At 44.2% G+C, this 19,917-nt stretch overlaps 1 protein-coding gene across 1 annotated transcript in view; it reads left to right on the top strand.

Moving 5' to 3' along the window:
- LOC135819436 (fibrillin-3-like) overlaps positions 1-18,742 on the top strand; it is a 46,987-nt gene extending 28,245 nt beyond the window's left edge. The window contains exons 14-15 of the mRNA XM_065332646.1: positions 13,417-13,760; positions 18,489-18,742. Of these exons, the coding sequence (XP_065188718.1) occupies positions 13,417-13,760; positions 18,489-18,518 (374 nt within the window). The 3' untranslated portion in view covers positions 18,519-18,742. The remainder of the gene's footprint in view (positions 1-13,416; positions 13,761-18,488) is intronic.
- Positions 18,743-19,917: the final 1,175 nt, after the last annotated feature.

Below are 19,917 nucleotides of genomic sequence, written 5' to 3'. Positions count from 1 at the left end.
AACTGAAAGCTAGACTGGGAAAACTCCTGAAAGGGCTTCTTGACGCAGGCATGTCAACGATGAATCAGGGAACGAGCGAGAAAGAAGCCTTGACTTGTGCAACGCGGAACAAACTGTTCCTGAGACGAAGTTGGCCATGTGAGGTACCAGCGGAAAGCTAGTTTCAAGAGGAACACGGAATACCTGTTTTCCGGGTAAACCTGGCCTGGTAGCTTTCTAAATCGAGCGAAAACCACAGCGAAATCGGCTGCTGAGAATTTGAAAATTCAAATTTCCTTGCCGATCCAGCCCAATCGAGACTTTTGGCTGCCATCTTGTTAAATGTCCAAATTTCGCGAAAAAAACAGCCGTGACCTAGCTATTTTGTTTGTTTATACTATCGGCATGCCTGGCGCTATCCCGTACCTGTCCCGTTCCAACAAGAGTACGGTACCATCAAGAGAATGAGTATATAATTATGCGAAGTATATCGGGGAATTCATTAAGGCCAATAGTGCAGTATCATTTTGTGTGGATTTGTGTGCGAGGCCGAGATCCCACTAGCAGGCTGGCTGGGCCGCCTGTCTTCCAGCCCGGGAACCGCATGTAGTCCGATAGCATAATAATTATAATGTATACAGATGTATAGCAGGGAGTCGTATTATGTAAACGACTTCCTGCTGTATAGGGAGATTTTCTGGAAAGAAATACGAAGTAGGGAGACGAGGAAATACAATTAAAATGGACATTAGTTGCCGAATAGGTGATAGGATTAGGCCTCGGCGGGTAATGCTAGCATTGTAACTGGCATTACGAGCATAGTTTTGAGAACTAGCAATGCCCCAGCATTGTACCCGGATTTGGAGCCAAAACAAGCATTAGCGCCCAAAAGTGTCATTTTCTCACTTCATGAGTGTGCATTACTGAATAAAACAGGAGCTCTACAATGTAACGTACACACTGTACTTTGTACCAGCGGCTTTTGGCAGTTTTGCTTAAACGTTAGCCTGCGACTTCGCAACATGCGTCTCTTGTTGCGAATCTTAGTGGCAGCTGCTAGGTATAGACGTACCACGTTGATGCCATCATGGGAAACGGAATGAAACCTGGTCTTTCCTATTCACAGAGTCATGCAGTGCTGGCTTGCTTGCACCATGAGTACATCGAATGGAAATGTGTTGAAAGTCTCTGATTCTTCGGAGGAAGAGAGTGAGGAAGATGAGTACGAGACAGAGGAGAATATTAAGGAAGACGAGAACGAGGCAGAGGTGGAGGATGAGCCCGGTGAGGCATGCGCACGACTGCCCAAAGCCAGTGGAGCAAGCATATCGAGGGTTAGATCACTTATATTGTACTTTTTTCATAATAATAATAATAATAATAATAATACCACAGCACGCGTAATACTATAATTATGTGGGTATAATTATACGTTCCGCTTCTGTCCTATCTCCTATGATCAAATTCCATTATCAAGGTAATTATTAACACGGCGCACTGATGACCTGTGACGCCAGATCATGGATTGTCGGCCAGATTTCTCCATGTAAGCTTGTCCAGAGCGACGGCCCTCACATTCCCCGTACTTTTTCATACCACACAATATACTAAATTTCCAAAATAGCATTCCGTATGCACCCTCAAAGTACTTTGAAGACTGTCGACGTAGGGTTCAGATTTACTGTTATTCACTGGTAGTTCATGATAGCAACTTCAGTTCCACATCATTTTGAAATAGCATCACCATATTATAATCTACTTTCAAAGTACTAGGTACTTCCAATAGCAATATTCCGTTCAGTGTGACTTACATTATGACACAATGCCATATGAGTGGTTCACATTGCCTTTTCAACTAGCATTACAAGTCCAAATTAGCATTCTTACGAGCATTATATGACCGAATAACTAGCAATGCTAAAAGCATTTTGAGCTGAAATAGCTAGCATTACCCGCCGAGGCCTAGATAGGATGCGTCAGCAAAAACATACTTTGGAAGAGAGATCCCGTCGTCTCCAAAATAATCCTGAACGGGCGAGTCAGCGCCGGTCACAGGAAACGACAGGACAGACATCCCGTCGACTCCAGAACGCCCGTGATTGGCAGAGTCAGCGCCGGTCACAGGAAACGTCAGGACAGACATCCCGTCGACTACAGAACGCCCGTGATTGGCAGAAACGAGACAGCACAGGATAGCGCCAGGCATGCCAATGGCACAAACAAACAAAAATATTGTGGCCAGCTGTTTGTGGCCAGCTGTCTTTGATGCTAAGGTACAGTACGGGACAAATACGGGATAGCGCCAGGCGTGACACAAAAAATAAAAAATAAAAAAATTAATTTTAGAATTGCGATCAACAGAACGAGCTGAACCGACGTTTCACACAGGCTTTCATTGTATTCAAAAAACGAGTGGATACGAAGGCAGTGAAGAACATGGAAGAAAGAAAAAATGTGATATGGAGAAAATAATTATAATAATAATAATTTTAATATGGCAATAAGTAGGACGAGCTGAAGCGACATGTGGACTACTTTATTAACAATGTAAGTGATGGAGACGATGCAAGAAACAACCTAAAGGTTGCTGATACACACTTGTCACGCTTAGTTCTTACTTGTATACCCTTGTTTTCTGCACACTTTTGTGAGAAATCGCACCTCGATATTCCAGTGCTGTCATTGTTACGTGTCACCCTACCTTGATTGCTATATTATTTCCTTTGTTCTCATTTTGTTCTTTAGTACAACGGTGATTCCTGAAGAGTGTTGTACGAAAACTTGTTCGAATCATCTTTTTTTCCATTGCCCTTTTTCTTCTTACATGTATTTTTCCTTACCCTTTAGGTTGTTTCTTGCATCGTCTCCATCGCTTACATTGTTAATAAAGTAGTCCACATATCGCTTCAGCTCGTCCTACTTATTGCCATATTAAAATTATTGTCTCCTCGTCGAATTTTTAAATACTTCAGGTCGAGATATAGCCAGACTCAGATAGATATTCTGAACCATGCGCTGAAGTCACGATTTCATTATCGTAGTGTTGCATTTAACGTAGTGTTCCTTAGACGTTGTCTGGACAATGGTTTTGTCCAGGTGGTGTAGAGAACCGTGTTCGCAGGACCAAAGCTTACCACACATTAAACATCGAACGCGTATTCATGAAAGACGAGATTGCCCGGTCCTGCGACACTTTGTCAAAGTCACGTTCACGGTTCAGGTATTTGTATGATCGTGCACGCTGCTTTCTCTCCTCTCACGACTTCTTGAGATTCTCTATGCTCCTTTCGGAAAATGACCAGAAACAACGTATCCATCTAATCACAAAATATGACAAGACCTACAATTGGCAAGACAGAAAAGATATGGACATGTCACAATCGATCCTGATACCACCATAATTAACATGACATCACTAGAGTTGACCACTCTTCAGAAAGAGCTCCTCTGTCGTGGAACCGATTTCGCGATTCCACCAAAATCAAACAAGAAGGAAGTAACCATGACCGAGTTTGAGCTCTTTTACCGCAAGTTATTACGCTTCAGACCGGTGTCCGAGTAACAACAGTCCATTTGCGCCACAAAGATCCGGGCAGAGGCCGAGGAACACGCTGATGCATTACCGGATAGAAGAACGTTTTCATTGAAACGCGAACATCTCAAAGCCCTGCATGAGCTACGGAATAACAAAGACATTATTGTCACGCGCCCTGATAAGGGTCGTGCAACTGTTTTAATGAATAAAACTGACTACATCGAGAAGATGTCCATTATCCTAAATGACACATCAAAGTTCCGTACACTTGGTCCGGTCAAGACCTGTGATCGAACTGAAAAAGTAGAAAAGGATCTTGTAACTTATCTTAAGAAGCTAAAGAATGAAGAACAAATATCAAAACGTGAGACGATTTTCCCTGATGATAGTCTCAAGAAAATCAATTAGGAACAACCATTTTAGATACATGTATTCTCATTCATCATTTTGTAATGTCCGCTTCACTTATCCTATTAATCGCATCAATAAATATCAAAACATGAATTCGATCGCATCAAACCGACTGGTACCCTTCGTCCTAGACTCTATGTATGGCCTTCCTAAAATCCATAAACCAACATGCCCTGTTAGACCAATAGTATCCATGACCGCCTCCCCTCAATACTCTATCTTGAAATGGCTGTGCATCTACCTACAGCCTGTTCAAGATTACTATTGCAAACGCACTGTGAAGGATAGCTTCGACTTTGTTGCGAGGCTTCGTGATAGTCCGGTCCCTCTCAATGCACACATGTGTACCTTCGATGTTGTAAGTCTCTTTACGAATGTTCCTATTGATGAGACTGTTGACATCTGTATGGATGTATTGTACCGTAACGATGATGTTGATACTCCATGGGTATCGGAAGCGGCGTTTCGTCATTTGATGCTGTCAGTTACAACTGGTGTCGAATTTTCGTTCAACGATGTGATGTACAAGCAAGTGGATGGTGTGGCGATGGGATCTCCTCTTGGTCCCGTCCTCGCCAATATATTCGTTGGTTATTGTGAGTGCAAGATTGATGAGTCGCTTTGGCCCGCGTTCTACGTGCATTTTGTTGACGATTCGTTCTCGCATTTTGACAGTGTTGAGAGCAGTGAATTGTTTCTCGATGTGCTCAACAGCCTACATCCTTCCCTCCGCTTTACTTGTGAGCACGAGCAGTCTAGTAAGTTGTCATTTCTAGACGCGCTTGTAGAGAAGACTGGCTGTGAAATGTTGACTTCTGTGTATCGTAAGCCTATGTTCACCGGTCAGTACATTGCCTTCGATTCATATTGTTCGTCTCAATACAAGGTCAACTTAGTTCGTAACCTCGTGGACCGTGCGAAACGTATTTGTTCGCCCAGTAAGCTGCAGGCCGAGCTCGATTTTCTTCGATCTGTTTTCTTGAAGAATGGCTATCCGGAATTCTTGTTGCGTAAGTTTCTGTCCATGGAGCAGAAACCGAAATCGGTGCTGATTGGTCCACCTCGCTGTCCCGTCTATCTATGTTTGCCATGGAAGGGGCGGGAATCAATCAAAGTGTGTCACGAAGTCAAGTCTATCGTCCGTCGTACTTATTATGCAGTACATTTTGTGCCAGTCTTCACAACAATGCGTGCGTTCACGGTGCGGAAGGATGTCCTACCAACCCTCCACCTCAGTCATGTTATCTACAACTTCGAATGCCGACATTGTGCTAGTCGGTATGTTGGTAGGACTGTTCAGCACCTGAACGCACGTATCAAACAACACACTCCACTTCACATCCTTCCACCCAGTGCGCAATCTGAGAGGCCCAAACGCGGGAGGCCTAGGAAAAACCCATCACTTAGACGGCAGGATAGTTCCCTGCCGCTGTCTGCCGCTCCCCCTCTGACATCTGTGTTGGACGGGCTTGAGCTTGGCAGCTCTTTGGAGGTGCGTGCGGAACCGCCTTTGGTGCAGCCCTTGGGTGTGCCTAAGTCTGTGCCTCTGGGTGCTTTGCATGGGGCTGTGCCTCGAGTGGTGACAGCACATCTGCCTTCCCCTGACCCTCCTCCTTCTAGGTCTGTGTTGGTGGGGAGCACCCGCGGCGGTCGATTTGTCCCACCGGAACCAGAGCTGGATTCAACAGAAAGACCAACAACCATGGCTGCAACAACACCACCAGCTTCACATCCAACAACGACACCAGGTTCACATCCAACAACAACAACAACTAATCCACAAAACAAAGCAGCAAATGACAGACCACGAAGATCTACAGCAGATTACAACCGGACCTATGAATTCACGGTAAAATACAAAGGAAACAATCGGAAAGGACGACAACTGACGTGAAGGCAACGGCATTCCCGGTTGGCGTGGGTGGTGAAGGTGAGACGCAGGACGATGCAAGTGAGGAGGAGAGTCAAACCGCGGTGGATGACGGAGCAGGTTCTGATTCGGACAGTGAGGGAGAAGGTGAGCTGAGTGAGGGTGAGAGTGAGGGTGAGGGTGTGCGCGTGAGTCGAGATTGTGTGCGTCCGTCTCGTAATAACCAGTCTTCAGTATACAATCATTTGGTTTCTAGCACTGACTGTTGTCGTACTTATTCTGATTCCTGTTTTTCTGTTTTGTGGCGTGCTCGTCATGGTTATCTTTTGCAGTTACAAGTTTTGGAAGCTGTTTGTCAGCGCATTCATAAGCCGAATTTGTGTGTCCAGAAAGACATTACCCTAAAATTGTTCAAATAGTGTTCTGTTGTGTAGTGTGGCAACGTTGTTGCCACTTGTGCATAAATGTGTTTTGTCACCCGTTTATTATTGTTATTATTATCATTCGTTCTCACTTTTTTTTGTTTTTGTTGCTGATACACACTTGTCACGCTTAGTTCTTACTTGTATACCCTTGTTTTCTGCACACTTTTGTGAGAAATCGCACCTCGATATTCCAGTGCTGTCATTGTTACGTGTCACCCTACCTTGATTGCTATATTATTTCCTTTGTTCTCATTTTGTTCTTTAGTACAACGGTGATTCCTGAAGAGCGTTGTTCGAATCATCTTTTTTTTCCATTGCCCTTTTTCTTCTTACATGTATTTTTCCTTACCCTTTAGGTTGTTTCTTGCATCTTCTCCATCGCTTACATTGTTAATAAAGTAGTCCACATGTCGCTTCAGCTCGTCCTACTTATTGCCATATTAAAATTATTGTCTCCTCGTCGAATTTTTAAATAATAATAATAATAATAATCTGAAACTCGGATGTTGAGCCATAAATAAATGTGGAAGAGAAAAGGACATATGGATACGAGTTAAGAGTAACTCTCCATCACTGTAACATGATACTATATACAGTCAGAAAGTGCAATAACTAGGCACAAAACTGACAGAGTACTGACTTTGTAGTCAACTAGTCCATCACAATGTCATGCATGAGGAGTACTGTAGGAGTTTGGCTTTCGGCTTGTACAATTCGTTTTCGCAAAGCTTCCCTTTCTTTACTTATCTTTGATATTTTTGACCCACCCAAGTTGGGTGGTGTGCTGCTTTGCTGCTTCGAATTGTAGTTAGACCGCTTTGTCAAATATCGTACTGGTCTCGTCATCGTCCAGTAACAATCGACATTCTTTGTTCCGTTGGGACTGTGGCTTTTGCTCGTTTTCGTTGCGCTTGCCTTCCCCTCTTTGGTCTTTTCCATAACCTTGAACCTTCCAAGTTGGAAGGCTGTCGGTTAGCGCTACGGAGATGTGTTGAAGCTAGGTGTCAGGACGTCGAATGTTTCAGTACTCTGTCAGTTTTGTGCCTAGTTATTGCACTTTCTGACTGTATATAGTATCATGTTACAGTGATGGAGAGTTACTCTTAACTCGTATCCATATGTCCTTTTCTCTTCCACAATAATAATAATAGTTACAGTTCGCATGTCACTCATGGAAGGATCCATGGGCTTAACGCATCTGTCAACGAAATCCAGGCAGAAGAGCCGACAAAAGGCATCTCATTATTGTTAGAACGTATCGCAGTAAGAACAACTACGCAAGCGAGAAAATGATGAACAAAAAATCGTACTTCGAACAAGTTTTCGCACAATACTCCTCAGGAAGCTACGTTGTACTAATGAAAAACAATCCAGAAAGATACTAATAAAGATTTTCTCCATAATTATCACATTTTTTCTTTCTTCCATGTTCTTCACTGCCTTCGTATCCACTCGTTTTTTTAATACAATAAAAGCCTGTGTGAAATGTCGGTTCGGCTCGTTCTGTTGATCGCAATTCTAAAACTATTGTCGCCTCGACGCCTATTTACATAAAAAAATAAACACCAAATATTAATCCCATAGCTAGGCAACGTTAGCAGACATTACTTCAGTATCGTTTGGCGCTAGCCAGGGTCCACACAGCTTTGACACGTTGCATGCATGATGAGCAAGCAAAAAAGCATAGCCTAGGGCCCTGAGCTTCCAAGCTCTCTCGTGTGGTGTTTGTTTGTTTGTTTGTGTCACGCCTGGCGCTACCTTGTATCTGTCCCGTATCGTACCGTTCCATCAAACACAGCTGGCCACATGCAGCTGGCCGCAATATTCAAATACTAGTAGGGCTTTCAAACGCAAGATCATAACGTGAAGCAACTTGGAAGAATGAGTATGAATGCGAAGAGTATGAGGGAATGCATGTAGGGCGATAGTGCGGGGTCGAATCCCAGGTTATGCCTGAAGAAATAGGAGAATTGAAAAATGTATAACATCCCTATGCTTTTTAGCCGATGTCATCAATGCAGTAGGCGGTGTCGTATTACCTCGACCGTACCTGTCCCGTACCTGTCCCGTACCGTACCGGACCATCAAAGACGGCTGACCACAGTGCATATTCAAATAGGGCTTTCAAATGAAAGATCATAACGTGAAGCAACTTAGAAGAATTATTATGTAAGTATGCGAAGTGTATCGGGGGATGCATGCAGGGCTCGCTATAGTGCGGGTTCGAATCCCAGGTTATGTCTTAAAAAAAGGAATTTTTTAAAGAATTTATAACATCCCTATGCTTTTTTTGGTCTAGGTCATCAAGGCAAAAAAGCATAGCGTAGGGCCCTGAGCTTCCAAGCTCTCTCGTTAAAGGGGAACTGTCACCAAAAAAAATCTTTGCCTTATCTTGTAGTTCTTTGGCTCCTGATCACGATGGTGTTATTCGTTTTTCTCTGCGATGATTGCAAGTGGGTGAAAACTGGAAAAGAAGGTCCTCAGAATTGTCCCGAAGTACCGAGTGACGTCACGCTGGACTTGCCCTGCACGCGTACATTCATCGTCAAAAACGACGTCCAGCAAGTGTGCTGGTCGATCGAGTCAGCTGTTCGATGTACGGTGCACGCTTGCCTTTTGAACTCGGACACTGATGTGTACGTTGTACACAATGAGAACGCCAAAAAGGGCCAAAACAAACAAAGGTCGACAGCAGTTTATCGCGCTGGTACTTCCTCCACGCCTCCACGAAGCTCCAGCTCTTTGTTTTATTTGTGATTACGAAGGAGTGGAAGGATTTTTGTTTGCTGTTAGTGTGACACACATACCTTGTACTTGAAAATGATGTCGTTGTATCGAAGGTGGCGGTGTTGCCCACACGGCTCTGAAATGAAAGACGTCGGAGTTTGTCATCTGCATCTTCAGCAACATCGCCAGATGAGTAGTAGTAGGTTTTTTCATTTTGACCCAGCGAGACCATACGACGCTTGCAGATCACAGCACGAACAGTTCACCAGCCACACTCCACGAAAGCAAGTAGTAGTACTCCTGACAAGTCTTGTTTCGTTCCATAGAGATAATAACGGGGAACTCATCAGAGGAGAAGCAGTTGTTGAATGAAAGGGTTAAGCTGAATTGAAGATGGCACAAAGAATTATCGCCAGATGAATTGCCTTCACGTCACTACATTGCGTTCCTTTGGGGCTCGGGTTGGTGGTGTTATCGCCGGCCGGAGGAGTACTGTTTTCTGCATACGCGCTCATCATCGTGTTGTTCCTCACACGAAAAGTTCAAAACAACGACTTACTTCCGTGCTCACGAAATTAAACTAAGATCCTCGCGGAAGAAGTCAAAAAGATGAAAGCTCAGCTGCTTTTTATTTTGATTTGGCTGTTTAACTGCACGTGGGTCTCTGCCTCTTTGGCATTCTCCTTCTGTACGACATACGCATATGTGTTAGAGTTCAAAAGGCACACGTGCGCCGTACATCGGAACAGCTTGTTAGCTCGATCGAGCAGCACACGGGCTGAACTTCGTTTTTGACGACGAATGTACGCGTGGAGGTCAAGTCCGGCGTGACGTCACTCGGTACATGTACTTTGGGACAATTTTGAGCACCTTCTTTTCAAGTGTTCACCCACTTCCAGCCATCGCAGAGAAAAACGGATAAAACCATCGTGGTCAGGAGCCAAGGAACTACAAGATAAGACAAAGCATTTTTTTGGTGACAGTTCCTCTTTAAGAGTATTAAACGCGACCAAAACGTTTGTCCACACAAAACCAAAAGGAGAAGAAGACAGCACAAGCACCAGGATGTAGCACGCTGACCATGTGTTTTCACACTTCCCGGAAATTGGGTCTCGATCCGAGATCTGCTTTCTGGAATTGGCACGTCTAGTGTCTTAGATGGAGATATCATTCACTGTTTGGAAGTAGTGACAGCTTGTGTAAAGGCATCAATAGCACTTGCCAAGACAGAGTTCATCCCAATGATGATCATCATCAATAATGATTTTCACCTCTCACTAACGTTTCCTCCATATTAAGCAGAAATGATATACCCACTATTCAACGACAGCCCTACATCAAAGCTGCAAAGGAGAGCAGCCATGGTGAGAGCATTCATGCCTTTTATAATTGTACAGTGCGGATCGGCTATAGGGTTGTCGGCTATAGTAATATACCTCTTATAGTGATGGTATTTTCAAATTCATTTTCGTAAACCACCCCTTTCTATACATATCGGATCGGCTATAGTAATAATCGGCTATAGTAATATATCGGCTATAATGATACGATTTTTTTGTCAAAATGATCTTATTGCATACATTTTTCATCGGCTATAGTGATGATCATAATAAATTATACATCGTACATGGCGAGATCTGATCGCGGCAGCCAGGAAGCGCTGGTACGACTATGATATCCCTCGGAGGAAATTCGAAATGTTTGGCATTGGCTGTGCTTGTTGTTCCGGGGCATCCTCCAGCGAGTTCGGAGGCGGTAATGAGTACCAGCGCTGAAGCGCTACCGTGGTCTCCGCCGAGATGTTGGAGAAGGCTTTGAGGTAACAGCGAAGACGATCAGGGACGCGGAGAAACTTCTCCGTGACATACGACATCACGCGTCGATCGACCTGCCACTTGGAACGGTTTCAGCGGTGACATCATTGCACCTGCAATGTGCATTAGGGATCGGTGCTCCGCGCCCTCCTCCTTAGTATGTACACAAGAGATGGTGCTCAAGTGCCTAGTCCGCAGCCTCCATCCAGTTCGCCCATGACGTTGCAGTATATTGTAGAGCTGACACGACTCCGGCTGTTGCAAGCACGCTCTCAACCGCAGTCTCCTTCCTGGCTGTATGGCTGGAAAGGCGAGGACCGATTCTCAGTGAGAAAAAGAGCCAAGCTATCACTGTCACCCCTTGTAGAGACGCTGGACCCTGGGTCACAGTTCTCTGTCGCAGCCAAGCTCCGCGGACAATCACGTGCGTCATCATTGAAGAGGGGCTGAACTTTCAGCAACACGTTTAAGGCTTTAAGCCATTACAGCAAAGGTGTCCCGCAAAGTAGGTGCCCTCTGGCGGCCTCGGAGCTGTTTGAGGCTAGCGATCCGGTCACCTATTTGAATTCCTTGCTGACGCCGGATCTGAAATACGCATCATGGTCTAGCGATCCGGTCACCTATTTGAATTCCTTGCTGACGCCGGATCTGAAATACGCATCATGGTCTTTCATGTTCTGTCTAGCAAGCAACGGCTCTGAAGACGCTGCAGAACAAAGAGGTTCGCGCAGTTTCGGCGCCCGGCCATGGGACTCTGCTCAGCCTCTTCTGCAAGGGGTGGAACTCTCCCGAATCGCAGAGCTACACAACAAAACCTGGTGATGGACCCACGGCATTGTGGAAAACCTGCTTTCTGCACTGAATAACATGTCAAGCTTGCAGGAGGACATCGCAGCGCACGTACCACCCTCCGCGACATCCGCACCATCCCCGATGTATTCAAGACTTCAGTCATCTCCATACATTCACTCCATGAAACGTATCAGCCATTATTTGGTTTGTTTTCATCATTGGCACACGCACTGCCACGCCTGCTATACACTGTTATATTTGCTGTCATATCCACTTGTAGCCAAGTTACAGTTGTCCACGTTCACTAATGTCGACCGAGGTAGATCTCTTGCAACTGTGTTCCTGTGTAATAGTTTCATGTATCCAGCTAATGTCTCTGCTTCGTTCAGGGAATTCAGAGCAGGAAGAGGGCTTTAACACCCGCTCTTTTCTTCTCTTTTAGAGGAGTTGTTCATTTTTTGCTCTTTATTTCGTCTTTTGCTATTTTCCCGTCCTTCGCTTTCTTGTACCAGAACATTAGAATTTGCAAATTATAATAAACTGAACCCGTTGCAGGGAGTTTGACAAGTTGCAGCCTTTCACCCTTTTTACCCAGCCAAGAGCATTATTAATTTATAGCCTTTGCAGAATCATTATAATCATCATTATCCGGTAGTTTTTGGAGCATTATGGTTAGCACTATACGAACATACTCCGGACATCATGCGCTGGACCCTAGCTACAAGGAGAAAGTGGCACGAAAAACTAAAAATAAGAGTAAATTTCGGGCCGCTTTCTGTTCCAGTATAGGATTGTTCGCTGAGTACTCCACCCATTGTTCTGAACATGTCTTCCTTTTACATTTGTATCTCACACCTAACTCTCTGTAGTTTAGTTATGCTCACCTAACCCCGACAGCTAGAGTCCCAGTGTTTTCTAGTAGATCAAGTCCACATACACTATTATACAGTGAAGCTCGAGTTTCTCAAGTGCGCGCCGGGCGCAGCGCAGCCCTAGACCTGCGAACACTGGGCTGCGAAAAAGTGCACGGGGCGGACTTGAGAAACTCGACAGGATGTCGTTGAGCTGTACTGTATAATAGTGTATGTGTACATGATCTACTAGAAAACACTGGGACTCTATTTCCGAAACACTCGTTCATAAAAGGATCATCGTCTCGTTCGTAAGGGAGCTCATCGCCGCCGCGCACACCCCAAAGCAAGATGGCATCATCGAGGTATGACTATTCCGGATTCCTGGAGTATGAAATTGGCGGTTGATGCGAATGTCAAAGCCTTAGACAATCCACCCTGCAGCTACCTTCACCGAACGTTGCCCTTTTAGTTTTCGCATTTGAGAACCCAAAATTGCCTTTTTCTTTATCCAACAAAATAGAACAAATTCATTGTGATGTATAAGCTCTAAGAGTAATACATAATTCAGTGCTCTTAGAGCACAAACGTCCTTAGCCTACTAAAGCTCAACTAATGGGGAGTGAATTCACTGTAACACTGCGTATTGAGCAGAGAATGGTGGCTCCTTTCCTTTCAGGTTCGCCGAGTGCATGGGTGGTGAACTCCTACTGTGCTTCAGCTGCCAGTCGAGAGTCAAACAAATTACAAAATAATTATTGAAGCCGCAGGAAAAGCGCGAGCTCCATGTAGGCAACACACAATCCAGAAAGAAAAATGACTTTTAAAGATCCCTCTAGACAGTGATAGAATTTTCGCAGACGTTCTCTCTCTGCTTATTTGGTAATTTACGTGTTCTCAAAGTGTCTTGTTTGCACATGCCTGCCTTTGCTTTTAGTGTTTACATGCCCAGGAAGTGGCACTTACGTGTTTTCAAGGTGTCTTGTCTGCACATGCCTGCCTTTGCTTTTAGTGGATACATGTCCAGGAAGTGGCATTAAATTCGCAGTCTACCAGAACGAGGCTAATCTGTTGCAAACCTATAACAATCACCTTGTAAGCTGCGGAGAAAATATAGAAAGTCGTTTGCCAACCTCCGCTGATTTGCCCTGTATCAAGTTTGTGCTCAACACGCACAGGGAGAAATTCCCGGAGCGTAACTTCACGACTTTGTTCTTTTATGCTAATGGAGCAGCTCACACCATGACTATGAGTGCCAATGGAGAGTTAAGTACATCTCGACTATCGCAGGCACAGCGGAACCAAGTATTTCCCGGAGCTAAGGCTGCCATGTGCATACCAGCCTGCCAGCAGTTGGTAAGATTAGGTGGCTATGACCTGACCAGTTTAAAAGCAGACACACACATATTCATAATGTAATGGTAACAGCAGATAAAAACTAGAATTTGAGGGAATAATATTTATAATTATTTTCCAAGCTCTCTTGTTACCCTCTGATTATTGACTCCCAATGATTATCGCTATTTCCTAAGCAGTCAAATATTCCTGCATATTTCACTCCTTAGGGCTCTATTGACTGCTTATACTATTTGACTGCTTAGGGTTGCGCAGTTGAACGGTGCCTAGTGCATGGTCGCTGTACTTTACTGGGTTGCACTAGCTGCATGCAGTACACCATACGTGCTGGTATCGAGTAGGTCATATGGTGAAATCCTAAAACGGTTATTCATGAGGTTATCGTTCTCGAATTTGAAATATGGACTGTTTGTCGCGATAAATCTAATATTGACTTCGTGCTTGGTCAGTATGGGAAATAAAAACCCTGTAAAGAACCGAAGCTTTTCTTTCCTTTATTGACCTCGTAGTACCTTTAGACAAACCAGGCACGCCACTCGGAAAACCGAAAAGTTATCGCCCGATCATGTTACTCTCTGTAGTGAGAAAGGTGCTGACGTCAGTTATTACTAAACGTAGAAATGAAAAAAGAAAAACTTAAACCATAATTAATTAATTATGCTGTGACTTGAGCACAAACTGTCTGATTTTCAGTCAGAGGTAGGAATGTGCGGATAATGCTCGAAACGGTGGCAGTTTCTGCTCGAAAAGTAGTGAAATTGGCAGAACCATACAAACCTTATGGCGGGCAATTCCTTGAATTCTGCTCCATTTCTTTATCCACATACCAAACATGCATGAAACTTACCAGAAAAATACTGAATTCTGCCAATTGTTTCTGCCGGCATTATCCGCATATGCCTAGTCAGAGGCCTTGCGATAACTGAAACTTCTGTTTACAAAGAAGTAATGTCCAATGTAGACGGCATAATATATGTTGGACTCAGTAGAGCGTCCAGCCCCTATATGATGTCCAACCCCTATATAGAGTCCATTGGTCCAAAATCCACTGTACAGAGTCCAAACTTGGAATCAACTGTGAGCTCAAACTTTAGATGGGCATCACACACACACACACACACACACACACACACACACACACACACACACACACACACACACACACACACACACAAACTTATACAATGCCAAGAAAACACCAAGAAAAGAGTAGAGACACAATACACACGCAACTCCAACAGCCATGCAAACGTCCACCCATTTACACGTAAAGTCAAGAGGGATAACAAATAATTATACGAAACGAATGCATACGTGGACGGGTGCACGCACGTTTACATACATGTAGTAGTGTAAGACTAAGAGAGTAACATAGTGCAGTAGTCAGCATACTACTAGCACATGCTGAGAGTACAATAGCAAGCTTCACCATTGCTCATGGCCATGCAAATGTTTAGCAGCACTCAGTTCCGCAAGCTTCTGAAGATCAGCTCACCTGCAACAAATAGATAACACAAGGATACGCTTATTACTGTAATGATGCATGGGAGCACACAACTACCAAGTTCTCAACGAATGTGATGCTCAATGAAAATCCATCCACTCAAAGACCTGTGAACAGGTGACGGTGGGGACAGCAATCTATTAGTAATACCAAGAGTACATAACCAAGAGTGTGCAACTGCCTGCACAACCTCTATGCTGTGCTGCGACGGCAGAACTTCACATCACGTGACATGGTTCAAAAGGTTATGCTGGCAAACAGTGCAAAGTGACCACAAGAGAGTTGTACCCAAAGCTGGGCTGCGTACAACCCAGTATCTATCATGCACTAGAGTGCACGGGTTCATCACGTGATGTGAAGTTCTGCCGTCGCAGACCCTATAGCTGGAGTTGCACACTCTTGGGTTATGTACTCTTGGTAATACGAGGAATAAGATCGTTCGTGCACACTCAAGACGCACAGACACACCACCATACATGTAGTGTACACAGTGTTTCACTTCACTGCAACTAAATTGAAATTCGATGATTTGAACAATCTGTACAGCGTTGCCGTCAGTCAATCTTCCCCAAGATGGAAATGCACTGATTTGTTGTCACGAGGCAGTTTCACTGACACAATGTCATGTTTGTGACATCAAAACGGTTACTTCATGGAATACGAGTACATGTATTAGCTTGAAGTTTTTTCTTGTCATCAGCATACAAGAAATCTTCCTACTACTACTACTAGCACACTGGCACTGCGTTTGTGGATCCCATTGTATTTGACATCATACTAGAGCCTAGTAGAGGACGAGTGTCGTGGAGTTCACATAATTATCACAGGGATAAAAATACATTTCTCATGAAATAAAATAATAATATTGATGATAGCTAGACGATCGTATACAATTGATGCAAAGTCCTTGCAGTCCTTGAGGACTATTACGAAGTGGTTGATTACTTTTAGGGCATTCATTCAAGCAACATCAAACAAACGCGATACGATCCTTGAAAATGGAAAAAAAAGTCAAGCATAACGACAGAACAGCAGACCAATCGAAACGAGCAAAAGCTTCCTTACCTCAGTCATCGTCCTGCCATGTAGTTGGACAGCCTTTTGACACGGTGGTACAGGCAGCTCTTGTCCAGTCAAACAGGGTATCCTTGTGGCGTCGAACGAAAGAGAGTGTCAGTGTATCTGACTCGTCAGATTGGAACTGTGCTGAACTTTTCTCGTTCTCCGCTTTCTGCTTTCATCCCTCGCTCTGATGAAACCGTTCAAACGCCTTACTGGCAGTAATGGCCAGCCAAACAGGGGATCCTTGTGGTGTCGAACGAAAGAGAGTGTCACTGTACCTGATTCGTCAGATTTGAACTGTGCTGAACTTTTCTCGTTCTGCAATTTCTGCTTTCATCCCGCGCACTGATGAAACGTCTTCAGAGAACCACAAGACGCTTTCCAGATTTGATTTTGAACGTCTCCTTATCCTCCTTGGTTACCTCGAGACAGATTACTGTCAGCAACTGCACAGCAGAACTGGCAGCCATGGCTGAAGTGAAGAAAGGAATGCGCTGCCACGAGGCAAGCAAAACTGAAAAGTAATTAGTTGTTTGTTCTCTTTCGGGCACAACACACAGGACGTCGAGGACGGCGTGACTGGATAAACTGGACTCCTGGACCGTGGAAAGGGGACTTGTAGAAAAAGTGTACTCCTTATAGGGGATTGCGCGGCGGGATGAAGCTGATCAAAACTGAGTGGACTCCTGGACTCTGTATAGTGGATTTTGGACCAATGGACTCTATATAGGGTGCTGGACATCATATAGTGCATGGACTCTATACTGAGTCCTACATATATACTATGTACTATTACACTAGCATTTCCTACTTCACGACATGAACAATACGGCGAAACGTATGTCGTGTGATACTACTTGTTATCGTAGTTAACTTGTCTACAACCATGTCATACATGAAGACTCTGGAGTACTGTTAGATACTGGCATTCGGTTTTGTACAATTTGGTTTCGCAAAGCTTCCCCTTTCTTTATCTCTGATATTGCTGGACCACCCAAGCTGGGTGGTGTGTTTCCTTGCTGCTTCGAATTGTAGTTGGACCGCATTGTCCAGTTTTTAACTGGTCTCTTCATCGCCCTGCAACGGTCGGCATTCTTTGTTGCCATGGGACTTAGCTTGTGCACATTTACGATGCGTTCACCTACGGTGATTGGTACTACGGTACCATAACCTTGAGCCTTCCAAGCTGGAAGGCTGCTGGTGTGCGCACTGGAGATGTGTTGGAGCTAGGTCTCAGGTCTTCAAATGTCTCAGTAGCCTGTCAGCTTTGGGCCATGTTATTCACTTTATGACTGCTTTTTACCTTTTTACAGTCGTTGAAAGATGCTTCATAACTCGTTTCCATGTGATGTCTTTTATTTTATAATACTGGCTCAGTAACCGAGTTAAATTCCTTGCTTTCTATAAACAAAACAAAACAAAGTTCAAGTGTGCTATGTCACGATAAATCTAATGTTGCCCTCAATCTCTCATGCTCGGTCAATACAGGCGATATAGATATCGTGAAAGACCTCGGCTTTAGCTCAATCTTTTGCTTGTTCAAGAAGTCATTTATTTACTTTGTGCAATAACTATACTTATGGTGGACCCCAGGTGAATTACTGCGATTTTCACTAAAATCGCCCCGAAAGAGGGTTCTCCTTTTACCAGAACACGTGAAGCTTTCATTTGAGAAAAAAACACTCAATGCCCATCTGATCTGCATTGCCTGCTTGTCTCATCTCGTTAGTTATATATGTACGAATCAGTAAGAGATCATTGAGAAAGGAAACATTGACAGGGAATGCTCATGCAAAGTATGTACATACTTCGAAGTACATATCTTGGCACAGCACTTGAAATTGCATTTCACGTGGTTATCGGTGGTGTGAATACTTCTGAAACCTAACGTCAATGAAAACGTCAATGATAACGTCAATGATACCGTCAATAATAATGTTGACGGACTTGTAGTGGTAGTGGGTTCGCTGCTGCTGCTCAGCATCTTGTGAACCTTCATGGTCTGCATTAACATGATTAAACGTCACCTAGGGTTCTCAGTAAAAAGGCAGTAGCCTGCTGGGGCTCCCCTAGTAAAATAATTGAAACTACTACTATTTCACATTGTTCTCACTGGTCATTCTCGTGTGTTGGGTTTACTTTCTCACTTCGTGTGTCTCCAGCGAGAGAACAGGCAACGCTCAAGGGTTTGATTCAAGTCAAGTAGCTCGCCGTACAGTTTGAATTCGCAGTGGCCAGGATGAATGATTATAATATTTTCATCCCACAGCTGACTGCATTGCTTTGCTTATTTGTTATGCAATCGAGCATACTCTTTGAAGCATTAGCCCACAACTGCATTTTGTTATTTGGTTACTTGAAAAATTCATGGCACTCCTTCTGAACAGATTGCCACGGATATGATCGTGGAAATTCATTTTTGTTCTACTCGGTGTGTTCTCCATGGGCAGCGGCAAATCGCTTGTTTTGCTGGTGAATTTATTGATATCAGAAATCTATAGCACCAGGGTTTTAATGGAAGTTGGCTGGAATTTCCAGACAAGAGAAGGGACATTCATGCATGGCATGATTATAGTTCTCACTATGCATGGTTGTTTATGGCGGGTTGCAATCAGAGCCTTTCCTTCCTCGACTATTAGACCCCGCCGGATATATTAATTTTATTTATCCCATGGTACGGTACTATAGGCCTGTTTCAGCCAATCGAGAGCCTTCCTGGCCGGGAAATAATAGCCAATACAATCCCGCGCGGGATTGATATTCATTATTAACTTGGTTCACTTTTACCGTACCTACGGTGCATCCTGCATTGGCATGCACCCACCCCCTCTCGATTCGATGCAATGCACCTTGCCACTGGAGTCCTTTCAATCAGAAACCCAGAGACAAAATGCACTAAACAGAACCGTTAGAGGGTGGAAGCATGCCAATTCACGTACTCTCTCTCTCCCTCTCTCTCTCTCTCTCTCTCTCTCTCTCTCTCTCTCTCTCTCTCTCTCTCTCTCTCTCTCTTTCTCTCTCTTTCTCTTTCTCTCTCTCTCTTTCTCTCTCTCTCTCTTTCTCTTTTTCTCTCTTTCTCTCTCTTTCTCTCTCTCTCTCTTCTTCTCTCTCTCTCCCTCTCTATCTCTCTTCTCTCTCTCTCTCTCACTCTCTCTCTCTCTCTCTCTCTCTCTTCTATTGGCGCGTCTGGTTGTGATGAAGCCGAGACCCAAGGTCGGCAGAGCATCCCAGACCACGCCACCACTCCCCTTCAAGTATTCATGGCTCACACATGACGGGTTTACGTGGCTCTAGTAAAAAATAAAAAATAAAATGCAGAGTGCACCGTCGGTACAGTAAAATTGAAGCACTCACCTGAACTGAGAGAACACATCTCCGCCACTACGTCCAAAACGTCGGTACAGTAAAATTGAAGCACTCACCTGAACTGAGAGAACACATCTCCGCCACTACGTCCAAAACCAGATCCCACAAAAACAGACTACGAACTCCAATCACTATTCAACTCAACACTACGACACAAAGGACACTTCGAAGTGCATCAGTTCTCATTCACTCTTTCTAAACTCGAAACCCACACAAAGTATCACC

The sequence above is a fragment of the Sycon ciliatum genome, chromosome 6, assembly GCF_964019385.1.
Source record: "Sycon ciliatum chromosome 6, ocSycCili1.1, whole genome shotgun sequence".
NCBI lineage: Eukaryota > Metazoa > Porifera > Calcarea > Leucosolenida > Sycettidae > Sycon > Sycon ciliatum.
Note: the sequence above shows the minus strand (reverse complement) of the source record. Positions and strands in the feature narration are given on the sequence as shown.